The following is a 24,317-nucleotide window of genomic DNA, read 5'->3' on the forward strand; positions in this document are numbered from 1 at the left end:
CATTTCAAAAACGCCAGTGCCACAAACAGTGAGGGAACTGCAGCAGTTCCTGGGTCTGTGCAACTACTGTAGAGCATGGGTATTTGATTACAGCTCATACATAGGACCCCTGCTTGAGGCGTTAAAGGAAGCTAATAAAGGGGAGAAAAAGTTGGGGTGGACAATGGAAATGAAAGAGGCTTTTGATGAACTGAAAGATGCGATATCAACTGCTCCGGTACTGGCAACCCCAGACTATGAGCGACAATTCTTTATATTTTCACATTGCGACTCAGCAGTAATGAAAGCAGTGTTGGCTCAAAAAACAAGCATGGGCTACAAACCAGTAGCATTTTACAGCGGCCACTTAGATCCTGTGATGTTAGGTCATTTCCCTTGCGAACAAGGTCTCGCCGCAGCTGCTTTTGCGGTAGAGAAAGCATCAGCAATCACCATGGGGTGCCCAACTACACTGTTTGTGGAACATGCACTATTTGCAATATTGAATAAACCTAAGTCCACCCTAACCACGCAAAGGGCATCAGGTTATGAGATCATCTTATCCAGAGCTGAACTGTCAATTGTTAGATGTAGCACGGTCAACCCTGCAAGGTTCCTAGCAGAAGTAATTGAGGAAGGAGATTATGCCCACGATTGTACACAAATAACTGAAATGTACTCATGTACTAGAAAGATTGAAGAGAACGCACTAGAGGGAGGTGAGCTCCTGTTCATTGATGGGTCATCAACTATCGACCAAAGTATGGTATAAGGAGGACTGGGGCAGCAGTGGTAAAAATGATGGAGGTACCGGTGTGTGTGGCAATGAAATGTGTACAACTACCACAGCATTATTCCGCTCAAGCAGCAGAATTAATTGCACTGATCTTGGCGTTGAAGGAAAGCTTTGACAAACGAGTGACCATATATTCCGACAGCGCATATGTTACGTCCACTGTCCACTCAGGGTTGTCGAAATGGAGAAGAAGAGGGTTTAGGAGAGCTGATGGCACTCCAGTGCAACATGCCCTCCTATTGGCTGAACTAATTGAAGCAATAAATGACCCCCAAGAATTAGCTTTGGTCAAATGCACTGCACACACCAATGGTGAAGACCACATTTCAAAAGGGAATGCAGCAGCAGACGCACATGCGAAGTATGCTGCATATTTTGGTGAGATATGGAACCCCCCCAGAGTCAAAGAGAGGGAGAGGGAGGGGAATGGCTAAGGAGATGTTGATAAGAGAAGGGTACACCCATCTCCCAGCCACACACATAATGGAGCTACAAGCGGCTGCACCAATGGCAGAAAAAGAAACATGGGTAAAAAGAGGTTGCACAATGTCACCAACTGACGCGCTATGGCGCCAGGGTGACACTGGGAAGATTGTAATGCCACTGGCACTATTGAACACCGCCCTGAGCCAACTGCACCACCCAGCCCACACAGGCAAGGAAGTAATTGCAGCACGAATTAGGGAAGACTGGTTCTGCCCCGAGTTAAGTTCTCATGTGTCAAATTTTATCAGCAATTGTCTCACATGTCAACAGTTTACGGCCGGTCACACTCTGAAGGTGATAAGAGGTACTATACCCCCGCCAGAGGGATCCTTCCGACATCTCCATATTGACTATGTTGATATGATCAACGTATGTCAAGGAAATAGGTATATGATTGTAGTAGTATGCCCATTCTCGAGGTGGATTGAAGCAGGGCCCTGTTCACACCCAGATGCATTCAGAGCAGCTAAATTCCTAGTGAGGGAGGTCTTCCCCAGGTGGGGAGTGTGCGAGGTACTGCGGTCAGATAATGGCCCACATTTCGCAAACGAAATGTTCCAGCACATCACATCCTTACTGAACATCAAGCATAAATTTGCATGTGCATACCACCCACAGGCCAACGGATTATGTGAACGCCTGAATGGCCTATTAAAGGAGGCAATTGCAAAAATACAGCAAACAACAAAGAAGAGTTGGTTGTATTGCCTTCCACTAGCCCTATTTGAGCTAAGGAATAGACCAGGCTCCGACCACCACCTCACCCCTCACGAGGTGGTTACCGGACGTCAAATGCGCCTTCCCCTAACGCCAACATCAAGAGAATTTATCGACCACGAGAGTACTGCAAATGTCCTTGGCGATGAAATGTACCAATATGTTTCTTCTTTGATTACTAGTGTAGTGTTTGTGTCTCAACAGCTCGAGCGCACGCGGGGCGGGTCTAACAGCGATCAACAAGACGACGCGGATAAAGAATTGGAAAAGGAAAGACTGTGAAAAGTTGCTAAAGGTGACCACGTACTACTTCGCAATTTCAACAGAAAGTGGAACAGCCCACGCTTCACTGGCCCCCATCTGGTAGAGGAGGTATCAACGAGAGCAGTAAAGCTACAGGACAAACGTGCCTGGAACCACCTACACGACGTAAAGATCTACAAACTCCAGACCCGCTCCAGCGCCACCGACAGGGCCACTGGAAGAACAACAACAGCGTCACCAACGGAGGAAGAGACTTCTACCACAACTAACGGCCTAAGTGTCCCCATACCCTACCACCCCTCAAATTCCCCAGAGACAACTACTAGAAAAGAAAGGGGTGATCCCCATACCGCCCACCCCATGGTTACACGATTAAAGAGTAAAGAGACTTCCGCCAGTTGAGCCCCAAACCCTCTGCCCATTGACCCCCTACCCCCTGTAGTAATAACTGAACTGAAGGACATTGTCTTGCACATATACACATGTAAACACCTGAATGTTCTCTTTCTTTTCTCTCGCACATGCAGGTACAGCATATTATTGTACTACTAAGAAAGTAGATAACTAACCAATTCACTGCCCAGGAGTAGCTGGTACCCTCAGACGATAATTACCTGGAAGAATCGTCACACCAATTTGTATATGAAATAAAAAGGCCAACGTACCTGAAAAGAAGGAGGGTACGTGTCTATTACACAGCATTCCTCTTGGCCATAGAACATTCAATGCCCCACCTCCAACCATACTTGCCTGCCCTAAGAGATAGATCGCTTAGATTGGCGTGGGAACAGCTCTTCGCCTGGGCACTGAATGACTACTTGATAGGGAGAGCTTAAAAAACGACAACTAACACGAATAACAAGCATATTAAGAATTTTCAGGCGGGCAACTGTAACGTCGCAAGAATAAGCTGCCGGACTGCAGCAAGGTAAGAGCAAAATGCCGGTGAAATTAGCATCTGTAATAAAATTGATAGGGATTTTTATGATCACCGGGTTCTTGGCTGCCTCTGTATGGCAGTACAGCTATGCTATCAATATTATTGCTGTACCCAAACCTAATACACCCCCACCCTCAGCTGCAACAGGTGTTACGTCAGGTGGTACTAGTAAAATCCCACACAAGGAAAATAGAGTTAAACGCAGCACATACTCAGATAATAAAGGTATTGACAACTACATACAAGATTCAGCACACGTCTCAAACAACATATGGTACCAACACATGACCCACATAGGTAAGCAGACAACAGAAGACAGCTGCTACGTTTGCTCATTAATACCGTACGCCATGAGCACTTCTCGAACATTTGTTGCCACGGAGATAGATGAAAAAATAGCACAATGTATAATATACCTGGCACTGTTCCAGACGAAAGGAAGATTTCAAGGGACAGTGGTGCAACTGGTGTGGAAAACACGAGATACATATCCATATGAAAACAACTTCCTCAAGACTTATTTGAGTTACCAAAAATGATGGATGAAAGTAAAGGTGTGAAAAAGGATGAGAGCTGGTTTTCAATATTATGGTCATGGATGCCATCTTGGCTGTCAGATGGACTGAAGATTATAGTTGGATGTACTATTTTGGCTGGAGCTACACTGATCATAATAAGATTTTGGAAGGCCCGGAAGGCACGCACCACAGACGAGATGATCGAAATGGTTGGTATGCACCTCTTGATGCCAACAGATGACGGCAAACACACAGACACAATCATAAAAGAGAGAGAGAAGTTGCGCAACCAGATTATCACCAACCACCTGGACCCACCATCTGTGAAGCTCGAAAACCCAAGAAACCCAAGGAGTTACATAGGGAAATGGGTATACTGCACTCCTGGAGGAACCTGTGCATATATGTATTGGTCATTTGAAGACCATGTTAACCACTATGGACATTTGGGAGGAATAACTAAAATATGGAGAGTAAGAGGAGATGAAGAAAAGGATATGTTTGTGGTCGACAAGTCGACCAGAGGGGGGACTGAAGTGGGAGAATGGAAGAACAGGCTCCCGCCCTTCCCCTCTCGCGCTTGGCCTAGAGGATCACGGCCTAGACACCCGCCACGAGAGGAGTTTGCCTATCTACCAGACGACCAAATACCCTGGTACAGGAACATACGGATGTGCCCACCTACCTGCCCAGCAGCCCGCCCTGTCCATGCCGACACCTGTGGCATGGATCAACTCGACTAAACCTACACGTCGTTAGAGATGCCATGACGACCTAGCCAACGGTCAGCACACCTGTGCAAACATGCGCACCGGACACTCCCACACCAATCCACACGAAGAACATACTCAGTGCTATGACGTAGGCGACAGACATACCAACGGACGTGCATCTTTATTATTTTCCGCATAGGCTCTCAAAATGCAGAAACGCAAGACGCATAATGAACTTATCTAAAAAGGCTTGCTCACGCTTCTTCTAAAAACCATGTACCATAATGAAGAATATAACGGAGACACGATACTGAGGATAGAGCAATATGATACCGTAACCTAAAGCGCTCTGCATCAAACGGTTCCACCTATGCACCAGGCCCAAGTAGGCCGCAAGCAAAAGCTTCCATGAACATTGAATAAGCAAGAGCTCGGTTGCTGACCCTGCAGAATGAGCCCGGCGAAAGCACACCGCCAAGGGCACGATGTTGCAATCTCGCACGTTGCAAGCCGACGCCAAGGTCGCACCTGCAAGATAAACCAGGCACACAGTGGGAAAAACAATATTAATTGTGCTAAATTTTGCCTCAAACACGGTCCCACCTCACGTGACAAAGCCAAACCTGACAGGATGCCAGGCCCAGGAGGAAGGAGACGCCTGAATCCCACGTTTCAAGACACAGGCAGATACAATTAAAAGACTCATTGGACATCTGCAACAGTGGGAGTAGTCGACCTCCCAACATATGAATAAATCCTCACATTGTTTACACCTACCCATAGTAAAACATTGTTGCAAATGACAGGTGCACCGCGAGCTGGGAACAGCGATAGTCTCAAACTGGGAGGCTCGCGAGCGGACCAATCAAAACATGGGGCTCTTATCACTGACGCCATTAACATTGACCAATCCTCAGAGGTCTTCATGTAACAATTTTCATGTATCAAATTGAAGGGACAGCCCAGGTATACCACCTGACTAACCCTCAACCACTAACACGTTCTCTATATGTATGCTATACTAACCCTACCACTCGAGTAACCAATCCAGAGTGGAAATAGGTTTTTTGCTAAACTTTCTAAGGTGACGCAAGTAGCGCGTCATACCAAGGTAAAAAGGGCCTGCGAGCCCCACGATTGTGTGTGTCTCAGGACGGACGCGTACGATCCTTGACCCATCCCTGCCGTTTTGTCTAATAAACAGCAGAGTCACCTTGCTTCTTGCGTGTGTCTCATACTCTATCTCTTTTGGGATATACGGGAGGAGTTGGGGCATCCCTGCCCGGAGGTCTACGGACGGCCCGGCCGACCCCGGCAGAATTTCCCCCCCGACACCGGGTATGGTGTCTATGGTGGAGGTCTGCTAGGACGCCCCAGTGTTACGGCACGTAGGGTGCAGTGTAACATACATAGAAAAACATATGAGACCCTATGGAGTAAAAGACCCCATAGCCCATACGACACATTGATATTCAAAGGAATTACACACATAAATGTCCAAGAGTGGGAGGAAAAGAGTCTCACTCTTGGCAGGATGGAAAAAAACAAACTCCCGAAATCCAGCAAAGCTGCTGGGGGACTCACTATGTTAGGAAATTCAGCCTAAACAGAGAATTCTCCCTAACATAGGTTCCCACGATCTTTCATGTGGTCCATATCCTTTCCAGTCTATTAGATAAAATTGTTTTGATTTGATGATTTTTGAGTCCAGGATGTCCTTAACTTCATATTCAGGTTCTCCGTCGACCATGATCGGTCTTGGTGGTTTCAGTACTCGAGTTCCTAGTTGCACTGGCTTAAAAAATGAGACATGAAACACAGGATGAATCCTCATGTGTGGAGGTAAATTGCGTTTCAGAGCAACCGGGTTAATGATGGCCTTAATGGTGTATGGACCTACATATCTGGGATTGAAGATATGGGTTCCTTTATTGGTATGTGCTTTGCCGCCAGCCAGACTTCATCTCCAACTTGATACTTAGGAGCTTCACCTCTATGCATGTCTGCCGACTTCTTGTATCTTTCTTTAGCTTGTCTCAGCTGATCAGTTGCTTGTTTGAAGACTTGAGTAATAGTAGCATGCAAACTTCTTACTGCTGGCATTTCCAGGAGTTGAGGCAGGTCAAGATTAGCGGTTGGAGGATGTAGCCCGTAGATGGTATAGAAAGGGCTCTGTCAAATGCTGGAGTGCAGAGAATTGTAGGCGTATTCGGCTATCCATAAGATGTTCTTCCAAGTGATTTCGTTTGGTGTAACATACATCTGAGGTATTGTTCTAAAATCTGGTTGGTCCTCTCAGTCTGACCGTCAGTCTGGGGATGGTGACTGGTGGTGATGTCTTACGTCTATTTGCGCTAGCTCGCAACATTTTTTCCAGAAATGTGAGATAAATTGGCTGCCACAATCTGAAATCAGGATGGACGCGAATCCATGAATTCGGACTATTTGTTCTAAGAATTCTTTAGCCAGGACTGAAGCTGAGGGTAACCCCTTTAGGGGGATGAAATGAGCCATTTTAGAAAACAAGTCCACCACCACCAAAATTGTGTTGAACCCATTACAAGGGGGAAGGTCAGTTATAAAGTCAAGAGAAAGTGTATGCCAAGGCGTAGGTGGAATATCCAGTGGTTGTAGTTGGCCTGGCGATTTCTTCTTTAGGCCTTGTTTTGTGCACAAACTCCACAGGATAATACAAATTGCTTGATGTCCCTACGCCAAGTTGGCCACCAAAAGTGTTGCTTGATCTTAGCTTCGGTCTTCGCTATCCCCGGATGACCTTCCACCAGTGATTCGTGGTAGTTCGAGATGACCCTTTCCTGAAGTTTTCTACTGTGTAGGTAGAGACATCCCTGAAAATATGGTAAGTGGTTTGAGACTGAATGGTGAACACTTTTGGTAGGCCAATCTCTCAAAGTGTCAGCATCCATGAGATGTGTGATTTCTTTGTGGATGTCATCTAAGGTTAGAGACGTTGTTATTCCTAAGATTTTTTCTCCAGGAATAATGGGTGCAGGGTCTGGGTTGGTGGATTCCTCAACTACCACAATGCGAGATAGAGCATCTGCCTTGCCATTTCGACAACCAGGTCGGCAAGCAATCACAAAGTCGAATTCAGCAAAAAATAATGCCCATCAGAGTTGGCGGGATGATTGAGCCTTTGCCACCTTCAAGTATTGTAGATTGCGGTGATCAGTGATTACTGTAATAGTATGTCTCGCTCCTAGAAGGTAATGCCGCCAAGCCTTGAAGGCCGCCTTAATGGCCAGAAGTTCCTTGTCCATAATGGCATAATTCAATTCTGGTGCTGTGAATTTCCGTGACCAGAAGGCCACTGGGTGGAGCTGACCCGTTTCAGGATCTTTTTGCAAGAGGACCGCTCCCATTGCCGAACTGGAAGCGTCGGTCTCAACCACGTATGGTAGGTCTGGACGTGGGTGTTTCAGGATCGGGCCGAGATGAATTTTTGTTTTAAGTCCTGAAAGGCTTTCTCGGCCTCCTCTGACCACTGAAAACGTTTGTTGTTCTTTCGCAGTAGAGAGGTGATGGGATGTACTAGCTGCGAGAAGCCTGGAATGAAGCAGCGATAGAAGTTCGCAAATCCGAGCATACTCTGAATTCCTTTGAGGTTGGAGAATGCCAGTTAAGAATGGCGTCAACCTTCTGTGAATCCATGCGTACACCATGTGGGGTTAGGACAAACCCAAGGAACTCTACCTCCGTAACATAGAAGAAGCATTTTTCCAGTTTTGCAAATAATCTGTGTTGAACAGCACGGACGTGTTTCACATGTTCCTGTTCAGACGATGAATATAACAGAATGTCGTCTATGTATACTAGACACACACAATCAATTCTCGCAGGACGTCATTCATGAAATACTGGAATGCCGCTGGGGCGTTACAAAGGCCAAAGGGCATCACTTGGTATTCAAATAGCTCATATTTGGTGTGGAAGGTGGTCTTCCATTCGTCCCCTTTCTTGATTCGTACCAGATGATATGCCCCTCGAAGATGAAGCTTGGTATAAATTCGGGCATCTTTAACTTGGTCCAATAGTTCAGGAATTGAAGGGGTAACAGTTTTTAACTGTGGCTTGGTTCAATGTGCGGTAATCGATGCAAGTCCTAAGGTCTCCTTCCTTTTTAGGCACAAAGAATAAGGGCGAGGCTGCCGGGGACTTAGATGGGCGGATAAAGCCGTTAGCCAGGTACTGGTCCAGATACTTTTTAGATGCAGATTTTCAGGTTCCGTGAGTGCATAGATTCGCCCACATGGAATCTGTGCGCCAGGTATAAGGTCGATCTGACAGTAGTATAATCTATGGGGAGGAAGAGTATTAGCTTGATCCTTCTGGAAAACATCCTGATAGTCTTGGTATACCGGAGGTAGCGGATTAGTCAGACTCATGATTGTTGTCGCTTCCTTAACCAAAGGTTCCCTTGTTTGATAACAGGTACGAGCACATTCGACTGAGAAGGTCAGCCTCTTAGCACGCCAGTCGATGCAAGGATTGTGTGATTCTAGCCATGGCATTCCCAGAATTATTTGAAATTGTGGAGCCTTGATTAGATCGAACACAATGTCTTCCCGATGTCTATCTTGGCACAAAAGTGTCATCTCTGTTGTTGAGTGCGTTACTGGACCTGAAGCGATCTCAGTTCCGTCGACAGTGGTGACTAAATCTGTTGTTGCCTTTTCGCACAGATGAAGATTAATCTTTGTAGCCAATTCTTGATCCATATAATTTTCAATGGCTCCACTATCGATATATGCTCTGACTGCATGCATTCGGGATGGCTGTTGGTGATTTATGAGGATCATTGGCTAGACTAGGTGCGAGGTCTGAGAGTCCTTCTTTTCGCTCGACAAGCGGACCTCTACGCTTGTCGGGCGAGGAAGTTTTCCAACTCTGGCTCCGTTTCCACTTTGCCGGCAACCCCGACTGCCTTCTTGGGTGGTTTTATGAGGCAGTCTCGGAGGAAATGGCCGGCTGAGCTGCAATACAAAAACAGCTGTTGTCTTCTTCTATCTCTTTCAGCTTTGGATAACGGTCCACGTACTCCTCCAGTCTGCATGGGCTCGGCCAAGTTGGTGGTTTTTGATGCATTCTCCTTTGGGCGCACAAAAACCTGAGTGTCCATTCTAGCTCGATCTGCCTTACGGTTCTGTAGTCTATGATCAAGCTGAACCACCAAATCTATGTATTCCGCACAATCACTGGGAGGGTTGACCACTTGAGCTAAAAAATCCTTTAACTCCCCTCTTAAACCACGGTAAAACAGAGTTGTTCTTTTGTCGTATGGCCAATCGGTTTCCACTATCAGTCTATTAAAGGTTGCGATGTACGTCAACAGATCTTGGTTGCCTTGGCGTAGGGACAAGAGTTCATTATCCAATGCCTGACCTTGAGAGTGGCGGGCAAACAACTTCTCCATGTTCATTTGGAACCTCTGGAAGTCTCGCAAGATGGGATCGTCCCGATTGACTAGAGGCACCGACCAGTCCACAGCACTGCCACTGAGATACGACAATACAAAGGCTACCTTAGATTGGTCGTTTGGGAAGGGCCCTGGCTACATAGGAAATATAGTTGGCACTGGTATATAAAGACTGCATAACTTTTTGGGTCTCCGGCAAAGCGTTCTGGAGGTGCCAAAGGTACGGCTCCTGGAGGGACTACTTGAACTGAATTGCTGGGTGTAGTCGGAACCGTTGACCCCAATCCTGGGATCCCAATCTTTGCCCATCTCCGAATTTAGCAATTGTCTAGCGAGCTCATCAGTACGATCTTTGGCCACAATCAATTTTCTCCTTAAAGCATTGGTCTCCTGCCAGGCCGAATGTACCTCGGCCCTGAGTTCCCCCAAAAGCTGGGCTAGTTGGTCTGTCTCAGCGGTTTCCATGACGCCCAGGTAGAGATTTTATAGAAGGCTTTGCATTCTGTCACGCTCACCTGGTCTCCACGGGGGCGTAGCACGTAGCCATACGAATGGTGTCTGCACTGGAGTGGCTCTGTTGCTATGATGATGTCCTCTCCCCTGTTATCACCCCAGGAGGCATTTGTCTACAATGTTGAAACAAGATATTACCTTTTGAGTGGGGGCTAGATTGGTCCCACCTCCTTCAACCTCCTGATGTCCAACTCCTCTTCTGGCTCACCTTTGAGTTTTGTGAGGTTGGCTCTCCGTCCTGCTTGACTTTCAGCAGGGGCGCAGTAAGCTTAGTCTTTCTCCGGACACAGCTACTTCACTGGTCCAGAGTGGCTGTTGCTCTGTCTGGAATATCTAGATTAAGCAGGTAAGTCTCTATGCCAATGGATGCTTGGTATAGGTGCTCAATGTCTTTACTTCCCAAGGTTTAAACGTGTTTTGTCTTTCTTGCAGGTGCAGATTCGTACGGAGGTTTGGATGAAGATTTGACTCTCCTAGGATGCTGGGCAGATTATCTCCAGGTGAGTATTAGCATGGGTGAGTGACGCTGGATGGCTGAATAATTGTTCGTTTTTGTTTTGTGCGTGACTGACCTGCTGTTTTCTGTTCTTTCTATGCAGGCGCGGTGCGGCCCCAGGATGATGGATGGAAGGAATGCAGATGCGCGGGTGAGTATTGGAGGCCTGTGCGGATGCCCTCTTCCCAACAAGGACAGCAATCCGAAGATCAGCTGAAGGCGAGACCGGTGGATGAGAAATGCAGGTAAGGCCTTTGTCGCTGTAATAACACCTGTTCTTCTCTCTTTCTTCTTTCAGGCATGGGCGTGGCTGTAGAAGCTCGAGGACAGAGCAGACACGGTGAGCGTTACGCTGCAGGAGTGCAGAATAACGCGAAGCGTGTTCTGCCGGCAGGGCGTGGCTTAAATAGCCTTGCAAGTAGTTCCAGGAAAATAATTCCTTACCACACCCTGCCTTTCAGGTAAAGTAGTCCCTCGGTCACGCCCCCAAATATGCAGAAAGGCTCATAGGCTGAGTAAGTAGTCCATATGGTTCAAACCATCTTATGAGCCTGGCGCTAAGAGGTTCTGGGACTTGATAAGCCCTATTGGGTGTCAATGAATGGGGTGGGCCCATCAGAGTGTCTCTGTCTCTCTCCCTCTCCCCCTCCCCCTCCCTCCCTCCCTGAGCTAGTTCCCACTCATGGGAGGCTGTGCTCTGCCTGCCCAGAGTGTCTGCCTCCGTATTCTCCACTCTGGCTAGGTGAACTGCTGATAGAGAGATTACTGTCTTGAATTGCCCAGTACCAGAGCTGCATTGCTTCTCTGCTCAGTGGTAGTGACCCTACACCACCTCTCTTGTTGAGGTAGTACATGGCCACTGTGTTGTCGGCAGTGCTTAATTTGTTAAAAAAAAATAAGTGCCAGTGCCCATAAAATATTGGCCTCATAATGCCGCGCGGGCCAAAACAGTTCAGTGCTAGACGTAGATCAGCCCATCACACTGCTGCTGCTCTATGTCACATGTTTGGTGCTGCAGCAACTGCTGGCACAGGCTAGTAGTGGGATGGATGGGGAAGGGCACACATGGGTTGAGAAAGTATAATGCTTTAAAGTTGGAAAACACTTCTTGGTTGTCGGAGAATGACGTGGTTTCCCTCACCTCCCTGTGCCTGAGATAGGGGATGGTCTAGGCCACTCCCCTAAAACCCTTTTTGCACCTCCTTGCTCCCTCCCTTCTCCTGTCTCCTTGTGCCATCCAGTCTGAGGAGGTCCCCCCACCCCTGATCCCCCTCCATCCTGATGGAGGGGGATGGGGTACATGGGCCCAAGTGTGTCCAGCTGCGTGTAGTGGCTATGATGGTGTCTGCTACATTCCTCCTTGCACTCGGCGCATCCCCCTGCTTAGCCGCAGCACCGCACACCGGCCTTCCATGGGCCCTGCATTTGATTTACCAGGTTTATAAATTCAATTTGGTTTAACCTGCGGCCCTCCACACATTTCCCTTTTCCCATAACCTCCCCTAACACTACCTCAGAAATAATACACTGACTCGGGTTGTGGATGTATAGGCCGCAGTTGTTTTATTAGCAGGAGGTATCTTACAGGTGCTCCCTTACTTGTTACTTGGTAATACAGCATCAGGTTATTCTGCTCTGAGCTGCACACCCTTACACTCCCCACTCTGTAGCGAGCAGCATCCGCTGATCGGAAGTGATGCCGTTACTTTTCCACTTTAATTTGTATAAACTCAAACTTGAGGGTAGGAAAAAGAAAGCCTAGGACACAGTGGGCCAAATCTGTAGGTATTGCAAGTGAGACATTTTACTAACAGTGCAAAGTTTCTATGGCAAGGTGGACTTAACATGACAGGACGTTACAAACTGCACCATATTTTACTGACTTTCATCACAGCACCCGCAGACATGTGTTTGACTTGCACTTGCCTTCAAAAATGCAGAGGGGAAGAAGGGGGTAGAGTGACATCCTTTGCAGTTGAAGTGAGGGTGGTGAGATTACATTATTTGCCCTGTTCACACACTTACACTGAACAGCGAAGCAGGGATTTTAACTCAATTTGGGAACAGAACAGCCACCTTCTTCCATGCTTTACATGGAACAAATATTTCAGTTTTGGTTGTCAACAAGACTTACAATAATGTCCTATAGTTTACTTGCAAAATACACAAATTGCATAAAAGCTTCATGACAACATGTAAATACTTATAGCAGCATGTTGGGCCAAAATAATATCAGTGTACCTTTATTTTCCACATCCTGGATGGAAAACTATAAGATGCAAAAGGCAAAATATTTATTTACCCACTTTATTTGCATCGCTTTAAGATGCACAATGAAATAAGTTGTGTCATAAACTCACTTAGGTTTGGTCTATACTGATTGCTCTAGCTCACTGGCTATGTGTGCCAAAGACGACAAATTCCTCACTGGCGCATACAAGAGCTTTCTTTTTTCAGATCTTGTTCTTGCCATCTTTTCCAGGGTAAGAGGTAGGCATCCATTGTGTACTCCCATCAAGTAAAGCTCCCTTTTCACTGCTGCGTTGCAATCATTGTCCTGAGACTCAGGATAGCTCAGCGGCAATGTGCTCCACTTGGAAGCAAGACGACACGAAGCAACACAGGTTCGATCCGACTCCTCACTTAGGAATATCTGGGTATTAAGTGTGTTATAAATACGCAACTAAGACATGCTCCTCCTGTAACTGCGCCTCGATGCCCCTGGGCTGTGTGAGCGCTTTAATAATGCAAATAAATAAAAAAGCATTCTGTTTCAGTCACTGTTGCACTGTATTTGTCTCTACCCCTTCTGCCGCATCTGACAGTCTGTTAAAGTACACCAAGTATTGTTAATCGGTTGCCTCCAGGAAGAGCACCCTCCACTCGGCCTTTTTTTCAGTCACCTCATCCAGATGTTTTGTGTAATCAATTTACTCTCAAGCCCTTATCAGTCATAATATCTCATAAATGCTCCCCCCCTCACACTTCCTTCAAGCATGAGCATGGTGTTGTTGGGGCATACAATTGTCTCGAGTCGGGCATCAATGAAAAAGTGGCCAAAGTTGCAAACGACAATTCATTCCTTTTGTGACAGACTGAGTAGTACCCACGGGGGAGGCTTTTTGGTAAAATGTGAGGCAAATTGTGCATTTTAAAGAGTATTTTTTCAGTGATACTGGCCCAAACTACTAGCCGAATGGTGAAGTAACTTGTCAAACTGACCCACATGGGACAAAAAAGTGGCCCACATGGACCAGAAAATCTGGCCCACAGTAGCATTATGTGTTTCTGGTTCGTGCATTGCCCTATAGGCCAGTCCGAGCCAGTGCTATCTTTTCAAGGAAAACGAAACAACCAGCCCCTGCATCACCCAAATCCTTTCCGGTACTCTGCCGGGTGTGCGTTTTGGGGTGAAGGAAGCAGTGCAGTATGTTAGTGCAGTGGAGAGAGGCATAGGTGACAAGACCATGGCTGCTCCTGCCTGCAATCAAAATGGTGTCAAACGGGCGCCCGAAGGATAGAAATTATGGAAAAGGAAATATGCAAGTGTAAAAACCTGCACATGGCCTTGTGGTGTACCGTCTACCGCGTTGTGAAGAGGGGCTAAACGCACATCAATTGGGCATAGGATTTTGGGTCCCCCACCGCCACCTCCCCGTCCCCCCAGGATATTGCGGCTCCACTAAGGTGATGTAGGGCATGGGGCTGGATTGCTAACTGACACAAACAAAGCTGCACGTGCTGTGCAGTCCTGAGGGACTGTGCGGTGCACAGTGTCCTGGAGGGCTGTCTGTGCACACGCTGTCCTGAGGGACTGTGCACGCGCGTTGTCCTGGAGGCTGAGAGCACACAATGTCCTGAGGGACTGTGTCCGGTGGGGGGGCTGTGCATGCGGTGTCTTGGGGGGCTGTGCATGCTGTGTCCTCGGGGGCTGCGCATTAGTGATCCCCTTGGCTGCCTGTGCACGTAGTGTTCTGGTGGGCTGTGCTCACATTGTTTCAGGGGTCTGTGACTGTGCTCATGGAGTCTAGAGGGGTGGGAGGGCTGTGCTCGAAAGTGATGGGCCCCAGCCGCCCAAATATACATTTTTTCTTTTAAAATCTTACCTTCCGTGGGGCCGCCCGCCACTGTCACTGCGTCCATGCTGATGACAAAAATAGCTGCGCAGCGGCAGCGGCCCCAAGGAAGGTAAGATTTTAAAAGAAAAAATGTATATTTGGGCGGCTGGGGTCCATCACTTTCGAAGTGATGGGCCCCAGCCGGCACTCAAAAATACTTACTTCTTTTAAAACCTACCTTCGGTGAGGCGGGGTCCCGGCTACCGGCCCCACGGAAGGTCAGGTTTTAAAAGAAAAAAGTAAAAAACATACTAATGTGGGCACAATCCACAGGCCCGCGCCGCGGCAGATTCATCCGACTCAGTCTGCGCCGCGGCAGCCCTGCCTGGTGGTCACAGAAATAAGCCTGGGCCTGGCACTGCAGTCAGCAGTACACAGGTCACACAGACAGAAGCCAGGATGCGGACGGGCCCTTGGTGGGGTCCTGACCCCTGGGCAGTCAGGACACAACCAGGGGACCACGCAACCGCCTGGGACTGGGCCTTCCTTGCCTTATCACTGTGACAGGCTCAGGGCAGGCTGCTGTTTTACGGTCCAGACTTACCTGCTTTGCCGACTGGGACTTGGTCTTCTCTCCTGTTGGGGCCTCAGGGTGGGGGGGGGGGGGCACACTGGCACAAATGAAAAAAGCAGGCAGAAGGGGGGCCCTAGGAAGCAACTAGGCCGCACCACGCAGTGCAGTAGGGCAGGCACTCTCTCTCACATGCCACACCTAGACACCTTCACTTCACAGTAACTTGTGAAAGGAAGGTGGCGCCGTGCTAGCTCCTGTAACATCAACACGTCAACATGTAATTTCACTGGCCCAGAAGAACAGCCAATGAAAACTGCACATTGTGTTACTATACAGAATGTATCAAATACTGCATAGTAACAACAGAATGGCAGTTTTCATTGGCTGTTGTTTGTAACTTGTTGTTCATTGCTATTGCTGGCCCCTCACAGGCCCAGCCAGCCATGGCCTGCACCTGCAAGCACGAGAGATCACAATGACAAACGAACCCAATGATTTATAATGAAGCAAAGTGAAGTGGAAGAACAAATAAAGCAATTGCACGTGCGCTGAAACCCCCCTACCCCCCATGATTAGTTCCGGTGCCCAAAAAAGAGTGCCGTGTTGGGCACCGGCAACCACCCCCACAAATTAAGCACTGGGTCATAATCAGGACATTCTTTCCCCATACAGAGGGCAGAAAGGCCTTCAGCGCTAGTCTGATTGCCCTCAGCTTCAAAAGGTCGATATGTAGTTTTGACTCCGATGGAGACCAACGACCACTGATTGGCAGATCGTTGGTATGTGCTCCCGACCCTGTGAGTTAGGTGTCTGTTATTACCTTTATTTCAGACCACTGCTGCCAAAAAGGTTCTCCCTTCAAAATGTTGTCCTTTGACGCCCACCACAGGAGATCGTGAGCTAATGTTTGGAACCTGAAGGAGATCTGACATCCTGCCTGAGAATTGAGACCATTGAGTCCCGAGAGCCCACTGGAGAGATCTCATTCTCAGGTGCGCCTCTGGCATCAGAAAAATGCAGGATGCCCTGAGGCCAAACAACCTCAGAAAATCGAAGGCCGGGAACGCTGGGCACTCTGTAATTTGAGATGGTATCATGTGGGACTTCTCGAAATTGAGGGAGAAGCCCAGTCTGTGAAGTGAGTGACAGGTGGAGCTCAGATGTTCCACTGCCTGTTCGGGGGAAGTGGCACTGATCAGTCAATCACCCAAGTAGGGGTAGACGTGAATACCCCCTCTCCTGAGACTTGCTTCCACCACTGGCATTAACTTGGTGAAAACCCTCGGGCGGAGGTCAGCCCAAATGTCTTTCAAACTTGAAACTGATAATGAGAACCACCAACGGTGAACCTCAAGTGCTGTCTGTGCTTGTGATAGATTGGCACATGAAAGTAAGCATCCTGAAGGTCCAATGATACCATCCAGTCCTGAAGCTGGAGGACCTGAAGGATTTGAGAAAGGTTAACCATTTTGAACTTGTGCTTCCTGAGGAACTGGTTTAAGTCTCTTAAATCCAAAATAGGTCTCAATCCTCCCTCCCTTTTCGGAATTAGGAAGTACAGGGAGTACCAACCTTTGTTCCTCTCTGCTACAGGTACTGGCTCTAGAGCACCTTTCTCTAGCAGCGTCAAGATTTCCTGCATAAGGAGCAGATATGGAACTTTGAAAGAGCTGAAAGCTGTTCCCCGGTAGATGACTAAGGCTTTTATAGAAAGGAAAAGCAGTAACCGTGGGCAACTGTTTGCAATGTTAAGTAGTGTGGATTGCACATCTGGAGCAAAACTGAATTTTCTTAACCAGACAAATCTGCACATTACTGTACTAGCCGCCATGGACCTGCTGATACTGTCAGCAGTGTCTAGACCTATCGGGAGGGATTTGCACATTGCGTCCTTCCCATCCTTGACTAGATTTAAAAATCTCTCTTTCTCCGCTCCTTCGGGGACATGATCAGCCACCATTGCTACACATTCTCAAATAGTATGAGTGAATCTGGCTAACGTGCACGCAGCATTCGCTGACTTTAGGGTCATACTTCCTGCAGAGAAAACTTTCTTGACCCAAGTGACTTAACGCTGGTCATCTTTGTCTGGAGGAATAGTCGGGTATGCGTTTTGTTTTCAGGTGGATGTGGCAGCTTGTACCACCAAACTTTCAGGAGTGGGATGCTTCAGCAGGTAACTAGGGTCGCTACTGGACGCCCTGTATTTGGATGTTAGTTTCTTGTTCACTGCCAGAATTAATTCTGGTGTTTCCCAATTTGTATATACACTCCTTTGCAATGCCACATGAAAAGGAAGAATAGGATCCTTCTGAGGTCCTTTGTCTAGGATGTCAGTAAGATCATCCTGTTTATATATTGGTGTGGGTCTTTTCCACCCCATATATTCCACCACCCTGGACATTAACTCTAATTCTGCGGACGTATCTAGTCTGCTTGCATTTTGCAGGGATTCCTGTACATTTTTCAACCTTGATTCCTCTGAGATCAAGGGTTCAGGGATGCCAGGTGTACCATACTGAAGAGCAAAAGGTTGTGAATCATCAGAAGAATGTTCTGCTTCCTCATACATCGAAGAAAGTGACTTCTTGGTAGTGTTGTATACACTTTTACTGGAATCATTGATGGTGGCACTTTCGGCATCAAGGACTAGTCTTTTTCTTGTCGAGTTTTTTGACCTGGGTATGGCTTTCATAAGTCTTCGAGGGGGGTCAAGGCTGCATTCTCGAATACTTGCATCATTTTAACTCTGAACTTCTCCTACTCAACCGGTGAGGCGGATTTCATCTGGCATTTTACCAGTTCTGGGGAGGAACTTGACGACTAAAACGGCGACCTATGGTGCCTTTTCTTCGAACCTTGCGAAGATGGCGAGTGGTGAGAACCACTGCGTGATCTCTATCTTTTTGTCCTTTTACAACGAGGAGAAATATTCTTGACTCGTCTCAAGACTGTCTTTTTGACAGGGTCATCGAAGAGGATTTTGACCTACCTGCCGCTAATTTTCCTCTTTGCTCTTTCAAGGATTTCACCGTCATCAATAGGCAGGCCTTACAGTTGAAGGTAGCGTGCGAGGAACCAAGGCACCACAGACACACCCGATGGGGGTCCGCAAGGGACATCTTCGCCTCACAATCCTAGCACTTCTTAAACCCCAATTTCTGTGTTAGAGACGCCAATGATGATGCCATGTTTAATACTTTACTCGAAGATTCTCGATAGGGAACCGAAGCGCACTGTAATCGAAGCGATAGCTTTTGCAGAAAAACGGGACTGAAGCCAACGGTCGCTGCATGTGCTTTATACCATCGATGACATTGACATCGAATTGACAGACATCGACACGGAGCGCCCTCTGCTGGAAAAAATGTTCTAAGCAGCTGAAGCTGGATATGGAAATATCATAAAATGAGGAATATGTAGGAGGACACAATCCATTCGAAGGGCAGGTTTTCCCTCATCCCTGATTTCGTCAATATGACTTCAGGTCCAGGAGTGCGGACTCCGTACCGTGGTCTGGGCGGAATCCTGATTGACGGACTCGTAGGATGTGGTTAGCTTATAGGTGGTGCTGGATTTGCACATAAGCGGCTCTGTTGAGCATTTTTAAAAGGAAGGGGACTGTAGTGATAGACCAGTAATTGTTAAGTAGTGCAGGGTCGAGTGACTTTTTTTTTACATTTTTTTTTTATTTTTTATTTTTAGGAGGAGTAGGACCAAGGCTTCTTTGAGAAAGGCTGGTACTATACCTGTCGAAAAGGAGGAGTTAATAAAGTCTGTGATGAACGGGGCAGTGCATCTGCGCAGTCTTTGATGAGGGGGGCCAGCAGATATCCCCTTTACATCTTGAAGGCTTGAGGCTTTTTAGAATATGAAGGTTTACCTGTTCGATAATTTTATTGAATCTGAATAATGGGGTGTCTGGGGTGTTAAAGGTAACCATGTGGGTTGTTTCAGTGTCCAGATGGGATTGCATTAGGCTTGCATTAGGCTGGTTCTTTTGGCAAGCATTTGTTTTGGAGCATGGTGCTCTGTATGCTTGCGCACCAGGCTGAGTCTTTGGTCAAGGTGGTTGCTGGGTCGGCCGGGGCGTCCAGTTCCCTGAGGATAGAGAATAATTCCCTGGAGTCCAATTTGGCATTAGCTATTCTTGTGTTAAAGCTAGTGGCTTTGGCCTGGATGATGACCTGTTTGTATTGTTTGGATAGGAGTGTGAACTCCTGTTTTGCAGCCTCAGAGAGTGTTTTCTTCCAGCAAGTTTTGGCGATTCTTTTTTTGGTTCCAAGATCTGAGAGTTCTTGGGTGTACCAAGAGTTGCAGTGGGCTGCAGGTTTAGCATTCTTCTGAGCTAGAGGGCCGAAAGTGTTAATTGCGCTAGTTAATGTTTCGGTGTAAAGATTGGCTAATTTCTGAGGGTCTGAAATGTCCAGGCACTCTAATTTGAAGACGTCAAGGAATGGTAGGAGGCTGTCTTTAGTTGGCTTACGGGAGCTGCGAGCCAGAGATGATGGTAACATCTTGGTAGAAAGTTTGGTTTGTCACTCAAGGGGGATAGTAAAGGCAATGATGTGATGGTCTGACCATGGACAGGGAGTATTACGCTTGACAGAGGAGTAGCAGTTGAAGTTGGCTATCCAATCCAGGGAGCGACCTTTAAGGTACGTGGGATTGCAGATGCGCTGACTAAAGCCTAATATGGTTAGCAAGTTTGCCAGTGAGGTGGCTTGGCCTAGATTTAGATCTCCCAGGAGAATCACTTGAGCGGAGGGCTTTAACTGATCGCCTAAAGTAAGAAGTAGGTCTTCTTCAAATGTCAGAATGGGACCAGGGGGGCGGTAGACAACATGGATGGTGATAGGGTTGGTCGGGGAGATGGTGAGTTTTTGCGAGAGGATATCGCAGTTTTCGTTGAGTGAGGTGCTGGTTAGGCAGGAAACTTCATTCATAGCAGTTGGGCTGGACAGGTATTTTCTTTGTATTTAAATAAACATCCTTAAAACAGGGCACATCTAAGTCCAGCTCCTTCTGCTTCACTGCATATGGTGTCAGAAATGGGCTGTTGGCCAGCAGATATAAGCTATTTACAAAGTTGATAGAGAAGGACAAAGGCCCATCTCAGGCAACTCCCCAGTCTGTTGGATTTGATGTATGTATTAGAGAGAACATTTCCATCACGCTAAATGAAAAGTGCTTAATACCAATGGGTCTAAACCTTCCCCCTCCACCAGGAACATACATTAGAATGGCAACTAAGTCTGGACTTACCTTGTGACATGCATTAGAGGTTTCAGCTGGTGGGATAGACCCCCAACTATAAGGGGAAGGTGATCCTCCATAATCATGGGGCTACAGACTATGTGGTTAAATGGGGAGAGGCTGTTGCACAAGGGATCCTTGAAAAATCTCTAAACCCAGTAACCCAAGAGGTGGGCACGTTACCCAAAACAAAGAGGGTCACTAGGATTCAGAGCGAGAAGCTGACCTCATTAGAGAGGAAAGAGGTAGAGGAGAAACTGAGGACATTGCTCCATTGCCCGACCTTGCCTTTGCCCAAAGAAATGACCCAAAAAGAGGTTACCCTCCCAAAGGCCCTAACAGAGGCCTCTGGGAGGGTAACCTTAGAAGAAAAAGGGTGAAGCCAAGCCGGTCCCTTCTTTATCAAGAAAGGGTAACTCTATTGAGGGGCTGTTGGGAAAGACAGTCTTAACGGAACACAATCGGTAATCCTCCACAGTCATCGGAGGATAGTGTTAGAGCTGGCCCATTCCCATCTAACGGCCACCCAACACGGAATAGAAAAAACCTGAAGCCAAGTGAACCTCTGTTTCAAATGGCCTGGAGTGTTCACAGATGTGAAGAATTACATTTCTACATGCGAGATTTGTGAGAAGACTGCATCCACTCCAGTTCCCCAGGACCCGTTACAACCCCTTACCATTTTCGAGGCCCTTTCCAGCATAGCGATGGACATAATGGGCCTGCTAGAAACATCTAAGTTGGGAAATAATTTCATACTCCTAATTGTTGACTATGCTACTCAGCATCCTGAAGAATTTCCCCATAGGAATAATATGAGTCAATCATTACTTAAACATCTACTCCCCTTCCTTTCACAAGTCAGATTCCAAAAGGAAATCCTCACGGATCAAGGTACCGCTTTTATGTACAAAATGATGCAGGAAATACTGTACATTAAAACCCTACATACCTCCATCTATCACTCTCAGACACATGGCCTTGTGGAAAGGTTTAATGAAATCTTGAAAAGAATACTCCACAAGCTGGTAGAGGTTGATGGTAGAAATTGGGATGTTATGATCCCCTGGGCCCTCTTTGCGGTTTTCGGTTCCCTTTTGAGTTATTATATGGGTGAGGACCTCGAGACATACTGGATTTGCTCAAAGAGAACTGGGAAGAGAGAAGAGGCCATCCTACCCATTGCCCAGATAGCCCAGAAGCTAAAATCCCATATGGTTGCCGTTAGGGAAATTGTAAAACATAAGTTAGGTATGTATATTAATTTATATAATGCGCCACATGCCTTCAGGCCTCAGTGCACACACAGAATAGTGACAGGATGCACAAACATCAGGTAGGACCCAAGAACATCAAAGGACTACAGGATAAACAAGCGGTAGCCTGAGTTTTCTCTGTTGGGGAACCTCTCATAGTTCTATCCACCTCTGAGAACAAAATTCTCTCTAAAAGGTACAGTCCCTATAAAATTCTTGAGAGAAAAGTTCCCTTGAATTATGTAGTGGCCTAACCAGCTAGATGTCAAAAAGCAGAAATATAGAGTGGAAAGTCAATTTAGTAGAGGAGACTACTGTAACCATGGCCACCCTTCTTACCGACCAAGACCTAGAACATCAGTTGATACCTAACCATCTACCACTCTCCCAACAAGAAGACCTTCATGATTTATTAAACCAATTCCTAGAGGTCTTTTCTGAACAACCAGTTAGAGTGCAGAACGTTTTCCATTCCGTAAGGACACAAACCAGGCAAAAATCAAAAACCTTACCGGATCCTGCGGTGGCAAGAAGGAACATATCGAAATGGAGCTCCATGAAATGCTCAAGGCCAACATCATTGAATCCTCATAGAGCCTGTGATCCTCCCCCAGCATTATAGTGGCCAAGCTGGACAAAACTTGGAGGTTCTGTAAAGATTTCAGGAAACTGAACTCCATTTCTAAGGTCGATAATTACCCAATGCCATGTATGTGACAAATCTGGATTATTTGTCGCTTCTCCACAACGGGGAGCCACCCCCTTTGGTCAAGGAGGGGACTGGGATGATAAAGCGACCGTCTGGCCTGGTGGTGCGATCACATTGAAGCCATGGTGGGCCTCGGGCTCATTAATGGACATCAAGACCAGACCGCAGCGGAGAGACCCCTGAGCTCCACACAGGAAGTACATTAGTTGTCGAGCTGGGCAGCATAGGGCAAGCAAATGCTCCCAAGGAGGTAACACTGTTGAGAGGGGAGAACAGTGATATTCAAGGCTGGGAAAGGCACAAGGGTTACGGGACCCCAGAAAACGTGAATGGGCAGATGCCCCACCAAGGTCGCGCTGAAGCAAGCTGGACAGAGGAGTTTGGGTAGCCCTAGAAACATGCAGAACTGGAGAGAGAGAACCTAGGAGGGTTCCATTCTAAGTACAAAACAAAGACAATGTCTAGCACCAATTAAGAAATGGTGGATTTGTATTAAGAAACCCTTACTGGAGAAGGAGACCCATGTGGAATTACGATTTGGCATACACAACCTGCATAGAGATTGGTAAATGTATTGTGAACTAATTATGAACTTTTAAAAACATCCTGAGGAAGAGCTCCAAGTGATTGTGTCAGACAGAAGCCAAGGACTGAGGCTATTGCTCCAGCCTCCTTTTTTTGTTATTTTTCCCCTAAGTGGTGGGGCTAGTTAGCTAATAGGATTTGAACTATGGACTATTTACTTTGGACTTTAAAGAGCACCGTTACTTTTAGTTGGTTAGGCAGGGAACTTCCCTCATAGCAGTAGGGCTAGACAGGCGTTTTCTTTTTATTTATATAAACATAGCACATCTTAGTCCGACTCCTCCTTCTGGTCCACTACATCTTCTCTTCCATTTTCTCTCAACTCGAGTATTGCTCTGCCCTCTTCGTGGGCACTCCTAATCTTACTCCACTCTATTCTATCTTTAATTCCACAATTTGCTTTCACTTCTCTTTACCATGATCCTCTATCACTCCCCCCTTTGTCTCTATTTTCCTTGCTTCATAAATACCAATACAGAAATACAAAACTATTTTGCACAACTTACCCTGGTATTGTGACATGAGTTGTCCCAATTGGAACAATCTCCATTGACTTTCCCCAGAATTTATTTTTCCATCTCACATCTGAAAATTCACACACAAAAAACAAAACTGTAAAACCAGGAAGCAAAGTAGAGTTTACAGTTCACTGTATACAAATATAGTAAAAGGTGTTACAGTTGCATATTATACAACATATAATACAACATTTGTAATCCATACTTTAACAAAGGTGCATGTGCATTCATTTTTTCACCCCCATATTACACTGAACAGTACTGTATCAACACAAGAATACATGTTTTTTACCCACTCGCCTCCCTCTTCCGTGTTAACGGAACATGAGTATTTATTTACATTTAAGAAAGATAAGAGTGCATCCCATGTGAGGAACTAGAGGGTGACCTCACTTCTTTTGCCCCTTGAACCTCCTCTCAGATGGCCAGCGAAAGGGGAAGGGGAAGCTGATCATAAGCAAAGAACTGGAAGAAGCTCTGAACTTTCTTTTGAATACTATTA

At 46.7% G+C, this 24,317-nt stretch overlaps 1 protein-coding gene across 3 annotated transcripts in view; it reads right to left on the reverse strand.

Moving 5' to 3' along the window:
* The window catches only part of OSBPL3 (oxysterol binding protein like 3), a 1,742,686-nt gene that overhangs the window by 165,000 nt on the left and 1,553,369 nt on the right, over window positions 1-24,317 (reverse strand). For all 3 annotated transcript variants that reach the window (XM_069648200.1, XM_069648199.1, XM_069648201.1), the window contains one exon: window positions 23,804-23,882. In XM_069648200.1, coding sequence (XP_069504301.1) covers window positions 23,804-23,882 — 79 coding nt within the window. The remainder of the gene's footprint in view (window positions 1-23,803; window positions 23,883-24,317) is intronic.

Source organism: Ambystoma mexicanum, chromosome 2q, assembly GCF_040938575.1.
Source record: "Ambystoma mexicanum isolate Mex_15411 chromosome 2q, UKY_AmexF1_1, whole genome shotgun sequence".
In the NCBI taxonomy this organism is placed as follows: domain Eukaryota; kingdom Metazoa; phylum Chordata; class Amphibia; order Caudata; family Ambystomatidae; genus Ambystoma; species Ambystoma mexicanum.